Genomic DNA, 13949 nt, shown 5'->3' with positions numbered 1-13949 from the left:
GCACCCCTGAGGAGCGGCCACGCCCCCATGCCACGCCCCCCAGGGTGCCGATGGCCCCAGGCACCCCCGGGGAGCAGCGGCACGGGCGCGGCCACGCCCCCCCGGGGTGCCGATCGCCCAGGCACCCCCGGGGAGCGGCAGCAGGGGCGCGGCCACGCCCCCCCCAGGGTGCCGATGGCCCCAGGCACCCCCGGGCAGCAGCGGCACGGGCGCGGCCACGCCCCCCACGGGGTGCCAATCGCCCCAGGCACCCCCGGGGAGCGGCAGCAGGGGCGCGGCCACGCCCCCCGGGGTGACGATCACCCCAGGCACCCCCAGGGAGCGGGCACGGGCGCGGCCACGCCCCCCCGGGGTGCCGATCGCCCCAGGCACCCCCGGGGAGCGGCAGCAGGGGCGCGGCCACGCCCCCCCGGGGTGCCGATCACCCCAGCCACCCACGGGCAGCGGGCACGGGCGCGGCCATACCCCCCCAGGGTGCCGATCACCCCAGGCACCCCCGGGGAGCGGCCACGCCCCCATGCCACGGCCCCCCCGGGGTGCCGATCGCCCCAGGCACCCCCGGGGAGTGGCCACGCCCCCATACCACGCCCCCCCCCGGGGTGCCCATCGCCCCAGGCACCCCCGGGGAGCGGCCACGCCCCCATGCCATGCCCCCCGGGGTGCCGATCACCTCTGGCACCCCCGGGGAGCAGCTACACGGGCGTGACCACGCCCCCCCGGGGTGCCTATCACCCCAGGCACCCCCCGGGAGCGGGCACGGGCGCGGCCACGCCCCCCCGGGGTGCCGATCACCCCAGGCACCACCGGGGAGCAGCTGCACGGGCGTGGCCACGCCCCCCCGGGTGCCTATCACCCCAGGCACCCCCGGGGAGTGGCAGCAGGGGCGCGGCCACGCCCCCCGGGGTGCCGATCGCCCCAGGCACCCCCGGGGAGCGGCCACGCCCCCATGCCACGCCCCCCGGGGTGCCGATCACCCTAGGCACCCCCGGGGAGCAGCTGCACGGGCGTGGTCACACCCCCAGGGGTGCCTATCACCCCAGGCACCCCAGGGGAGCAGCGGCTCGGGCGCAGCCACTGGGCACCGCCATCTTGATTTTATCAACGGTCCACAGGCCACCCGGAGTCCCGCCCTCAGCCTCCACTGGCCCAATCATGGGCATAGCGGAGGTGCGGTCAATTTGCATGTTTCTCTATTATAAGGTAAGATAAATTCTCCTACCTACTTCTCCAGGTTTTCTCAAACAATCCTTTAATCCTCACATCCTTTCTTCCAGCTAAATACAGCTTCTGCCAGGTCTTCCAAAATGTCATTCCTCCTACTGTCTCATAGCCTTTACTAGTATATCTGCTATTTCCTCTACTTAGAATGCCCTTTCTTCCACAGTCCCTCATCTTCTTCTAGGTATCCCTCTCATCTTTGCAAAAGCAGCTCAAAACTCCTTAGGAATTTCTTTCCCTACATGAGACTAGGTCCCCTATATGAACTCCCATCGTTTCCTTCATTTCCATTTAAGGCTTATTTGTTAGTAAGTGGTTATGATTTTTAAATGAATGTTAGTCTCTATCCCTAGACAATAAGATTCAGGAAGTACCTTTCTCATCTGATTTTGTTCAATAAGTTATCACTAATCCCTGGAACATTTATTGGAATTATACTCAGTAAATTGTATATTGGATGAATGGGTGGCTGGATGAATGGGTGGAGAGATAAATGTTAATTTGTGGTATGTGAGAAAGGGCTTCTCAGTTGAAATTAATTGGGGATATACTAGATAAAACAAATTTGATCAGTTTTTTTTTGTTTTTTTTTTTGCTTTCTTTCATACTAGCATACTAGGTCATTTCAAAAAGGGCCTATGATAGGCAGATATCACTCACACACTTGGTCTTGGTATATTTTTGAGGAACATTTATGGTAACAATTTCTATGCACTGTACTGTAGATAAGACCTTGATAAGAAATAATTGGATAAAATGTCAATATTTTCTAAAACATAAATATTTGAAAGATCAAAATATAAAGAAAGCTCAGTCTTTTCTAGAATATTTAACAAGCATTATTGCTTATTTACATAGCTATATAAAATATTTAAGAAATAAAAAATTACTCAATACATTTCCTGCCTTAAGAAAATAATCCTACACTTGTAAAACAACTAGAATTTTTTCTTCTCAAATTTGAACTTTCACTTTACAATAAATGATCAATGAATCATCATCTAATCCCTGGCCATTTCACATTTCCTAAAAAAATAAACAGGACCACTTTGTTCCTTGCTATTTTGGTTCATTGTGCCCTACATATAATATATAAGAAAGATGAAACTTGAAAACAATGTCTCTTCCTATATTAATACTATATTAATTTAGTATCATCAAATTGTATAATTTTCTTTGATTTCTAAAGAGAGTAAAATATGAAACAATAGTTAACATGTAGCAAATACCATTAGAAGTTCTGAAATCCTATCAAGGAAGAATCTTAATTATTTCCACAACATTTAATACATGATAATAACAATGAAGAACCATTAAATTCAGCAATGTTTGTAAAGCATTTACATACAATATCCATATTAAATAATGTGCGATATATAATGTCTTACCCTTTGGAACTTTGTCACTTTTATCAAGTGATTTTAGTGTTGTAACTGAAGGCTCAGGTTTGAATTCTTTGCCATCTTTCACTTCTTTGCCATCTTTCACTTCTTTGCCATCTTTCATTTCTTTGCCATCTTTCACTTCTTTGCTATAATTCACTTCTTTCCCATAATTCACTTCTTTTCCTGTATCTTTTAATTTGCTATCTACCTCTGTTATTTTACTCTCAGAGTTGGATTCATCCGTCAGCTTAAATTCAGGCAATATTTCTTTCAAGAGCTCCCAAACTTTGTCCATATATCGTGGGCTTTGATAAAACACATGAACACTAATTTTCAAATTAAGATTTAAACTCCACATCAAGAAATTACTGACAGAAAAAAAATCAACTTACTATTTTAAAAGATTAATTTCATATATTAGTTTAAAACACCATTATGTATTCATTGATTAAACAAATTTGAATTGAGTGCCTATGATGTGCTGGGCTTTGCTGATGGAAAGAGACCAAACAAGGAATTCTGGTTCAGAATGGAGACATAAGAGGACCCTGAATTCATCCATTCCTATGACTATACTGAATCTACAGGTACATATAAAATAGTTACCTCTGGGGGAAAAACAGTAGCTGAGTGGCTTCCACACATCTGGTAAATGAGAATAAACCCACATTGATGCAGGTAGGAGAGACTGAGGTGCAATATCGCCATAAACCCAGCATGGTGACCCACAACTGGAGGGAACTCGCAACCCTGAGTTTATCCCTGAGGTGCAAAGGGTTTGAAACTCACATCTGGCACCCAAACTTTTAAGACCTTCCCCTAATAAATGAGCCCACAAAACATCTAGCTTTGAAAGCTCATGGGGATTGCATCCAAAGACCCATGAGGCTCTAGTATCCTCAGAAATAGTTCTTAAAAAGATCCCACAGACTCGCCCACCCCAAGCCCAGTGCAGAAGCAGCAAACTTTCTATGAAAGAGGCTTGTTTGCTTATTTTAATGCACTGGCCTGAGGGGCAGGCTTATAATTAAACACACATCTAAGGGCCAACTGTAATTCTCTCCACAGACCAGAGGGCAGGCACTATCTTTATGCACCCTTTGTCATGCATCATTCATTTATGATAAATATTCTCAAATACTTGAGTATAGAGAGAGCATATCTCAACGTAAAGACCATATATGACAAGCCCACAGCTAACATTCTATTTAGTGCTGACACATAGATCAATGAAACAGAATAGAGAGCCCAGAAATAAACTCACACATATACAGTCAATTAATTCATGACAAAAAAAGCCAAGAATATACGATGTGGAAAGCTTAGTCTCTTGTCTTGAAATTCTCAAAGAATTTTATGTAAAACTATAAAATGTTATTCTCCCCAACATTTTTATAAAATGTAACTTTTCTTGAAATTTTCTTAAAAAGCACAAATGTTTTGGTTAAAGAAACTTTACAAGGGGAGAAAGAAAAAACCCCACAAGTAAGTTAATGGTCAAACCTACTGGAGAGGAATGACTTCTGGTAACCATCCTGTAAGTGCATGAATAATGGTGGACTCTCCCAGCTCTCTCTTCTCTATTATATGGATGCTAAAGAAGCAAATGCACAGTAGTATAGTTAATAAATTTGAAAGCATAGAGAGGTATATAAGAAGTAGGAATCTCTATTAAATAGTGGTATAATAATGAATGTAGGGGTCATACTGGTTAAACATTATAGCACAAAAAAATACTATTCCAACAGTCAGATTACTTGTTTTGGTAAAGCACTTAAGTAGATCCAATGATAAAATGTCATATCTATTTACAAAACATGATTATAAGCTTTATTTTTAAAAGACATAAATTAAGATTACTGTCATATACATAAAACATATTCATATATGTGATCTATGTTAAAATATATACAGATAATATATTATATATTTTATATATTCAATATATTGTCATGTTGTTCTTTTAAAAATAGAACAGTGACTTTATGTTTCTGGTTTTAGTAATTATTCTAAGATGCCTATGAAGCTGTGTATTGTGAGTCTCTTATATGGCAGGTCAAGATGGGCATCAGCCATCCTTAATTAAATTATTAGATAATTTCAGAGAAACCACAAACAGCTGTTCCATCCTATACAAACCAGTGAATTTGCCACCATAGCATAAAATCAAATGACATTGTGATTGACCAAATGTCACTCTTATCATTTTAGTTTTTTTTTTTTTTTCCTGACAAGATTAATCCATTTACAGTAACAGCCAAATCCCTCTTCTGCCCAGGAGTCACAGCTTTAGTCGACCATATGGTGATGATAGATGGATTGATGCGTCTACATATCTCAAAGATAACAAGTATCTATTGAGATAATTCATAGTTTAGTCTAAATTCTTCTTTGGATAATCATATTTAAGAATTGACTGTAAAAGCTTCATATAAATAATGCTTTTTCCTTTACATATCTCACAGTGATATTGAAACAACTACTAAATATTAATTTGTAATGTAGAAAGCTAAAATTCATATGACAATAAATATAATCTGAGAAAAATTTGTAGACAAATATAAGTTGTACCATTATATTTGAAAGCCTAAGAAATGTCTCACGTTTAGTCTGATCTTTTATTTCCAAGCTCGATTTATTTATTTTTTAAAAATAACAATAATTCTATTACTCAAGTTGCTAGAAAATTCTATTGAACTATAGCTTTAAGAAAGACAAAATGCCACTCCATTTATTCAGGTCATGCCTTTAATGCTTCACTGGCCTTGCAGCTTTAATTCTCAGAACTTCAGGTGAAGTTTGACATTTAGGAACATTATTTTCTTTCAAAATAAACAAACATAGCCTGAGCCAGTTTGGCTCAGTGGGTAGAGCATTGGCTTGTGGACCAAAGGGTCCCGGGTTTGATTTCTATCAAGGTCACGTACCTTGGTTGCAGGGTCCTCCCAGCCCAGGCCCTGGTCTGGACGCGTAAAGGAGGCAACCAATTGATGTGTTTCTCTCACATCGATGTTTCTCTCTGTCTTTCCCTCTCTCTTCTACTCTCCCTAAAAATCATTGGAAAAATATCCTGTGGTGAGGATTGATAAATAAATAAATAAATAATAAATAAAATAAACATAGTTGTCACCAGTGTGAATACTTAATAGTGTTCAGCTACCTAGAAAGATATTGGATAAGTATTTATTTATTTTACAGGAAGAAAATTTTTGAACTTAGAGTTATTTATAAATTATTATTATTTTTGTTAATCCTCATCCAAGGATATTTTCCCATTGGTTATTGATTTTTAGAGAGAGTGAAAGGGAGAGAGACTAAGAGAGAGAAACATCAATGTGAGAGAGACACATCGATTGATTGCCTCCCACATGCACCAAGAACTGGGGCCGGGGATTGAGCCTGCAACCTAGGTACATGCCCTTGACCAGAATTGAACGTGGGACCCTTGGGTCCATGAGCAGATGCTCTATCCACTGAACCAAACTGGCTAGGGCCTTAGAGTTATTTTTTATAGAAAATAAAACATTAATTAAGATTTACTACTAATTAATAAATAGATTGACACTGGTCTCTCTCTTGCTCTGAATGACAGACAAGAAAACTTGAGGGAATCTCATAATTTAGAGAGATTACTAGCATCACCATATTTTATTTTTTATTTTAGGGTTAGTTGTATGAAAACTAGGTTATAAAAACCTGTAAATCCATGAAAACTGTCATACATAAACTGCAGTGTGTCCTAGGACACCAAAAAACATTATGGAATAAGGTTGTTTTTCTTTAATTATTGAAAAGAAGCGCTGCAAGCTGGGTGGAACAAATTCCCAATGGGAAAGTGAGGGTTGTTAAGAAAAAGGGGGGATGAAGAGGATGGCAGGAGGAGTGGTTTTGCTGTTTAGCCTTGGGGGAGAAAAAGGAAGCTGAGCCAAAGAAAATCCAGGAAGAGCAGGCCTGCTTTCTGACTGATCTTGCTGTGTTTACAGAAGGGGGAGCGCTGGGGTTTGAGCAAATGGCAGATGTGACCTGTTAAAGCCTGTGTTCTGCTGAACACTGAGCTATTAGGACACATTGTGAGGGGAGGGGTATGTCAAATTCAATCTGGTGCAGTGGAAGTGAGCATTCTCCCCCCAAACAAAGACACAAAGTAACCATGCGTTGGCAACTCAAGCATCTACGCCTGTTTGCATCGCTAGGGCGGAGATGGAATGACCACAGGTCTCTGGGCGTGGAAACTGAGAGAATAAACATAGCAGAAATCCCTCATCTATGCTGGTGCACAAGTCATGCAGGATGCAAGCAGATTTCATAAGGATATTGAATAAATATGAATAGTTAACACCAGGAATGTATTAAAAGGGACCAATGTTATCAACAGCATGAGGAGCATGTTGGCATCCTTCAAAACGGTTCAGGGTTTTCAAGATTAGCACATTATTGTTGCACAGACAGACCTAACCCTTTAACTGGATCCCAGCATATTATTCAGTATTTAGATGAGCCAGTATTTTCCTCTACAAAACAACTTCTTTCTCCCCTTAAGCTGAAGCATTCGTTTCTGGGGTTGACTTTCCATTCCTAGAGAGCATTGAATATAGACTAGTTTTCTTGAATACTTTTACTGGGGGGAATTTTATTTGATTGCTGGCTAACCCAAGACTTCAAATTAGTGACTTTGGCATATACATTTTTACATAAAAAAATTTACACTGTTTGAAAAGAAAGTTTTTAAAAATTAATCAAAAAAATAAAGCTGTGGGATATAGATGTGGTACTGTTGTTTTTACTGTGGGTTGCCTTTTTGTTCTTATACAAGTGAGTGATAATTCCACATTCTACATACTCAACATTTGCCAGCTTAATGATAGCTTTAGACAAAAGCATTGGCCAGAGTTCAAGTTCACAAGTTGTAGCTGGAAGCAATAGATTGTTCTCTTCATCAAAAGGCAGAAAGTCATCAATGGTTATCTTTCTCCAGCAACCCTAAAAATGAGAAGAAAGAAATATACCAACAATGATTTATGTTCTTTTCACTCATACATCATTATGTGGGGGAGGAGGAGCGGGGGGGGGGGGCAAAAATAGGTTTGCAATTATATGTGACACAGAGTTTATTCTTGGATTATTATTCATTAATTATTGTATTATTTTCCAAACAAACAACTGTAAACCTATTTTTGCCCCACCTTGTATACTACTGACATCATTATTTACTGTTTTATATTTTTTGTTTTACAATTTTATTTTAACTTCTTACATCTAAAGACTGACATACTGGTCTTTAGTACTACTCTGGCTGAGGGTTTTGGCTTATTATTTTACTTAATGTAATTATAGTGCATTCAAATAAGGACAAAGATAAGCATCTGTCTTTATTTATGAGGTCTTGTAAGCATATTCTTGCATGTCCCATCCTACATAATGCAGTAAATTAAAGTGTTTCAAATAACAGAATCAAAACATTATACAACCATGAATGAATTTGGGCATAATTAAATAATTTAATATAGTCATAATAAAAATTCTCTAAATGTAACTTTAGTAATTATTATTTATTAAACTCAGTGATCTTATGTTTCTAATGATCATATTACTCCCACTTGTAATTAAAGATCTAATTTTTAACATGAAGTTAATTAATACCTTATTTAATACAATCATTATACATTCACCTATATGCATATTACTTAATAATTAAAAGCTTGAAGCAATGATAACAATGATTATGAACTCTAAATTTTTTGTTAATGTTGGTTTTACATATAGAATTTATTATAGAATTCTTCCTTTACCCAATGACTATTTTCAGCAGTGATATAAGCATTGTGAATCCAAAGACTGACATAACACAGGGCTAATGCCATTCAATTCTTATAGTTTAGCGAGGAAAGAAACAATATGAAATTCCATATGTTCAAAGTGCTCTAGGACCAGGAAAGGAAGTATAACTAATTTTGCTAATGTCTTCACAGGAAGGTGGCATTTGAAATGAAAAGTCAAGGAACAGTATATTTTCCCCAGATAGATAGGAGCAATAGAGTAAAAAAATGCTTTCTTTGTATGACACTTGTAACTCTAAACTTACATTGCCTGGTTTGATGGTTATATGTCTTTTTCTTCCTTTACTAATAGATGATAACTGAAAATGGAATCCTATGAAATGTTCAAGAAACTCACAGGAGGACAGGAAAAGGGAAACATCCCTCCCCCCAAAAAATTAACAGACTTAAATTCCAATTATATGAAATATAAAGTATACACAAATTAAAACAAAAGAGTAACTAAGTATACTTATCAACATTAAGAATTTGCATGTATTTTGACAGAAAAATTAATTACACATGTAGAAATCCAAGAAAAAATAGTCATGAAAATGGGCAAAGGTCTATACACAAAGATGCTATTTTACAGTATTATTTTTGTATTGCTGAAACACTGGTCCATAACTTAAATGTCCATATGAAATTAGCAAAATATGTGTAGTCATTGTTGTATTTAAACAATGGAGTACAAGGTAGATAAACTGGCATAAAAAATGTCCATGGTAAGGGAAAAAAATACTTTACAGAACAATAACTCCTACATGATATTATTGGTGCTACAAATTATATGTAGTAGGTTTGCTTAGGTTTCTAAGGAAAAATGTTTAGGAGGATATACATAAATCATTTTCTGTGATTGTCTATATAGGTAGAGTCAGGGAACTTTCATTTTCTACTCTGAACATTTTAACAGTATTTGAATTTGTTTTACTAAAAACATGCAGAATGTTAATAATAATGAAATAAGAATTTAAAAATTTACATTTTGTAAAAAAGTAATTGCATGTTAGAAAAATAATTTGTCATGGTCTATATCTTGCTTATATGGTTTAGAGAACAACAGAAATGTCCCTGGTGGGAGAGAGTTTGTTTCAAATGCAGACTGCAGGCTCTGCCCAGAGACTGACTCAGGGGTCTGGGCTGGGGCATGGAAGCACTGAAGGTTTTCTGCACCTCCACAGTTCAAGAAATGGCCCTGGCCGGGTAGCGCAGTTGGTTAGAGCATCTTCCCAACATGCCAAGGTTGCAGGCTTCATCCCTGGTCAGGGCACATATAAGAATCAACCAATGAATGCATCAATAAGTGCAATGACAAATTGATGTCTCTCTCTCTCTTTCTCTCTCTCCCTCTCTTTCTCCATAAAAATCTATAAAAATAATAAACTCTGAATTCTACAATAATATTGTCCTTAAGAAGTACAAGGTTTAATCAGAAACAAAAGCTAATACATTTTTTTTACCAATAGATTGATGGCAACTGGGGAAAATTATTGGTCCCAATGTGTGTGTTTTCTGTTTATTCAGAGACAAATGAAAGCATTGGGACAATCATGGAAAGGCTGCCAAGAGCAATGAGTATTTCAAGTGGAAAGCTAGAATGAATTTGTTTCTTTCAAGGAGCCAAAAGAATGCTGACATTGGAAAGTACATGACCAGACTGTATATATTCCAGATATATCACTGCAGATGAAAGAAGAGAGAAAACTGGTCCATTTCATAACGCTGTTCTTTGTGCTACTCAGTATATTCTGGTCTGGCTGGTGTCAAAGAACCTTGATGCTGTTTACTTAGAATCCAAACTGGAAATAATCAGAATATTTTTTTGGGAAAAACTGGTATGGAAATCTGAACTTTGAATTTCATATAGAGAGGCTCTGAGACCTCAAGGACAGACTATGTTAGCTATACAATTTTTTAAAATTTTCTGTATCTAAGTAGGTTTGGGATAGTGAGGAATCAGTATAGTTAAAGAAAAATAAATCACATTTTCTATGCAAAATGGAATGTAGTATTAATAAATGTTGATCCCTGTCTGGAAAGAAATTTGAAAAGAAGGAAGGATTTCAGGAAGCAGAGAGAGAGAGAGAGAGAGAGAGAGAGAGAGAGAGAGAGAGAGAGAGCAAGAGCGAGAGCGAGAGCGAGAGAGAGAGAGAGAGAGAGAGAGAGAGGTTGAAACTAATAACATTGGTTTAATGTTTTGCTGATGCTGTTTTGAAATTCTTAATAACTTCAAACTCCATGTCAAGTCAGGTTTAGGTGAATGTTCAGAACTGGGGGCCAAATGCCCAGACATCTGACCTCCTCACTCTTCCCATGTTTACCTTCTTTCCATCATCCCTCAACACTATCTACTGGGAATCCACTTTCTCAATGCCATAGCCTCCCCTTCATGCCTCTGCACACATTTAAACTGAAGTCTAGTCGGCCAGCCTATCTCCTGATGATAAATAAATAGATAAGGGAATTAAAGAAGTTATTTTCTCTTCTAATAACTTTTTAAAAAAATACGATTTCAATAATTCCATATATGGAAAGGAGAAGAGAGAGATAGAAACATCAATGATGAGAGAGAATCACTGATTGGCTGCCTTGAGCCCGCAACCCAGGCACGTGCTCTGACCAGGAATTGAACTGTGACCTTCTGGTCATGGGTTGATGCTCAACCACTGAGCCACACAGGCTGGGCTTTTCTAATAACATTTTGACTTTCAAGGTCTATGGTCTTGCTATGAATACCAAAAACAAACCTCAAAATCCTATTTTGGAAAATAGTGGCTAAGCCTGTCTTCTTTACTTCCACCTTCCCACTGTCATGGTCCTTTTAATTCCTAAGCATTGGTCTTCCAACGTTCCCTAGCCCAACCAGATGGATGGCGTGGCCTCATTAAGAAAAAGTCGTGTTCTTAGACATATAGAATGGAATGTGTAACTCTTCATGCTTTCCCCACTTCTTCAAATGTGCAAGAACCTTCTCAGTGACTAGGACCAGTTTCGTGGGCATATGACCTTTCACACAGGACCCCATGCTCAGAAGGGCCTCATATTTGGTTTAAAGTGCTGCTATCACTGCCTTGAAATTGCTAACAATTTTTGGACAAGGAGACCCGCAAATCATGTCGCTGGTCTTGCCGGGGACTCTGGGTCTTCAGAAAGAGCATTTCCCCATGAACAACCCAAAGGTGTCTAATATAATCTCGCATTGCTGCCTGTGGTGTGAGTCTACTTTGTCCTAATAACCGAGGGGTTTTTGATTCTCTATATGTACTTCTTACTATCCCTCTGGCTGCCTTTTAGGCAGAGGTAGAACTTTCTGTGTCACTGTAAGGTTTGTGCACATGAAAACAAATCTCAAGTTTAGGACAAAAAAAAAAAAACACACAAAAACGATGGCATCAGGTTCCTCAGCAGCAGCAAGTGCCAGGAGAGAAGGAGTGGACCATGCCCAAGTACGTCCTCCTGCTCGTGACCCTGACAGCACATCACAGAGAACAGGGGAAGGGAGAGAGCCCAGTGCATCCACCTGCCTGCGCCGCCTGCCTGCCTGAACCACAAACTGGTTCATGAAGCACCAATTTAAAAAACACAGGGCACTGGTATCACAGGAGAAACAACTGTTTCTTATTAATCCCAAATTACGAATGCAGGACATTTCCCCCCAGCAGCTACCGGATTGATATCCTGCATAAACGGCATCATTTTGTATTCGCCTAGGTATCAGCCCGTAGGCAGAAACATTTGAATATTAAAGAAAATGAATTTCCATGCACACGAACATGAACTTACCATCCAGTAAAGTTTCACAATATACTTTCCATAGCTGTTGTACAAAGGCATGTGACCCTTCACGGCTTTGCACAGAGAGTAAATGTGTTCCCAGGGCTTCCAGATGGGAAGGGGAGGTTCCCCTGTAGTCCCTTTAAAATTATTGTTCAGAAAAGCCCCATTGAATATCTTCCACACTGCATAGATTTCGCTGATAATCCATCTCATCAACTAGAGACAAAAACCATTAGTGTTAGTTATTTTTCAGTTGTTGGCACTGTGATTTAGGGGAGAAATCAGTTAAAAACCTACTTCCCATAATAACATTAAGTTCTATATGTAATGTGTTCACATTTTCATTGCTGACCTGCAGAATAAAGTCATACATCTTGCTTTTGTTTGGGGGAAGTATTGTCATATTACAGGCTAAAAGATGTAATATTAAATCTATTCTTAGCTAAGATCTGTCTTCCAGAGTAAACTGTCAATGACCTCCATTTGACATAGACCTTCATTTGAATTCTGTGTGTGTGTGTGTGTGTGTGTGTGTGTGTGTGAGAGAGAGAGAGAGAGAGAGAGAGAGAGAGAGAGAGAGCCTGAATGCTTCTGAAAACAATGATTTACTTTGGAATTAACTTTTTATAAATGAGGGAGCTACTTCTCTGTAAACGTTAAGAAGTTTAAGAAAAAAATATATCTTTCTTATCAATAAGATTAATTAGACAAGGAATGAGACATGAAAAAAATTAAATTTGCACACACATTTAAATATACTCTAATTTTTTTTAAAGCCTGTACATGTGTTAGGCTAAGCTCATATTTCATGTGTTGATCTACAGATGTAGAAATAAATGCTCCAAGTGAAACTCCCACTTGCAGCATTAAAAACGTGCAGAAAGGCCCAGTGGGGAGCTGAGCTTTGGAGTAGAAATAGAGACCAGGATTTGAATCCTCCTTCAAATCCTTCTGTTCTTGAGTAAGTCACTTCGACCTCTATCAATTTCAGTTTTTCATCTATTAAATGTAGATTAAACTATCTATTTTTCAGCCTTCTTTGTGAGTAATAGAAACAATACATAAGAAATCTATGTGTCACAGTGGGTGTTGAGTAAAGCCACTACTACCCTCAGTAGTACTAGCTTTTCTGAAATATTCATCTCATGTTTTACTGACTGGTATTTACAGATTAAATACTTGAAACTGACCTCATAAGATTTATGTTTTTCTTAATTTGCTTTATTTTGGTTAAGTTGAAATAGGCCAATCAGGTATCCTCTTGTAAATATGACAATACTACATGTTATTTTATAATTTCCTCTCTTGAAAAGTAAAAAAGCTAAAGTCTATATATGTTTAGGATTCATAAATTGGGAGATAATTTTGTTGAAATACTAAACATAAGAAAGACAAAGGGTTTGAATCAATAATGACTGTGCTCCACTCCTCTAATTGGTCTTAAAAGAAAACCATCAGAAATCCCCTGTCTCTGAATAACCACCGTGGGGAAGTGGAACAAGTCTGCTTCTGACGGATAAAAGGCTGGGTGGGGAGGTGGGGACCTGCACCCCACAGGAAGTAGGACCGCTGTGCTGAGTAACTGGCTTGTTTAGAGGAGGTGTTGCAATCAAACTGCACCCCATGATTTCCCCCATATTAGCAAATCAAACAATATAACACCCTACTCTCTCTCGGAGAGCAACTTTAAGTCAATTACCAGGCATGTGGAGCTGGAGGAGAAAAGCCTAGATTGTGAGAAGCCAGTACC

At 39.3% G+C, this 13949-nt stretch overlaps 1 protein-coding gene across 1 annotated transcript in view; it reads right to left on the bottom strand.

Annotated features, from left to right (window-relative positions):
- The window catches only part of ADGB (androglobin), a gene marked incomplete at both ends in the record, with an annotated part of 140638 nt that overhangs the window by 103895 nt on the left and 22794 nt on the right, over window positions 1-13949 (bottom strand). The window contains 4 exons of the mRNA XM_079781170.1: window positions 2607-2908; window positions 4111-4197; window positions 7444-7583; window positions 12206-12415. Of these exons, the coding sequence (XP_079637296.1) occupies window positions 2607-2908; window positions 4111-4197; window positions 7444-7583; window positions 12206-12415 (739 nt within the window). The remainder of the gene's footprint in view (window positions 1-2606; window positions 2909-4110; window positions 4198-7443; window positions 7584-12205; window positions 12416-13949) is intronic.

Source organism: Cnephaeus nilssonii (assembly GCF_951640355.1).
Source record: "Cnephaeus nilssonii genome assembly, chromosome: 9".
Lineage (NCBI taxonomy): Eukaryota > Metazoa > Chordata > Mammalia > Chiroptera > Vespertilionidae > Cnephaeus > Cnephaeus nilssonii.
This window is presented reverse-complemented; position numbering and strand designations above follow the sequence as displayed.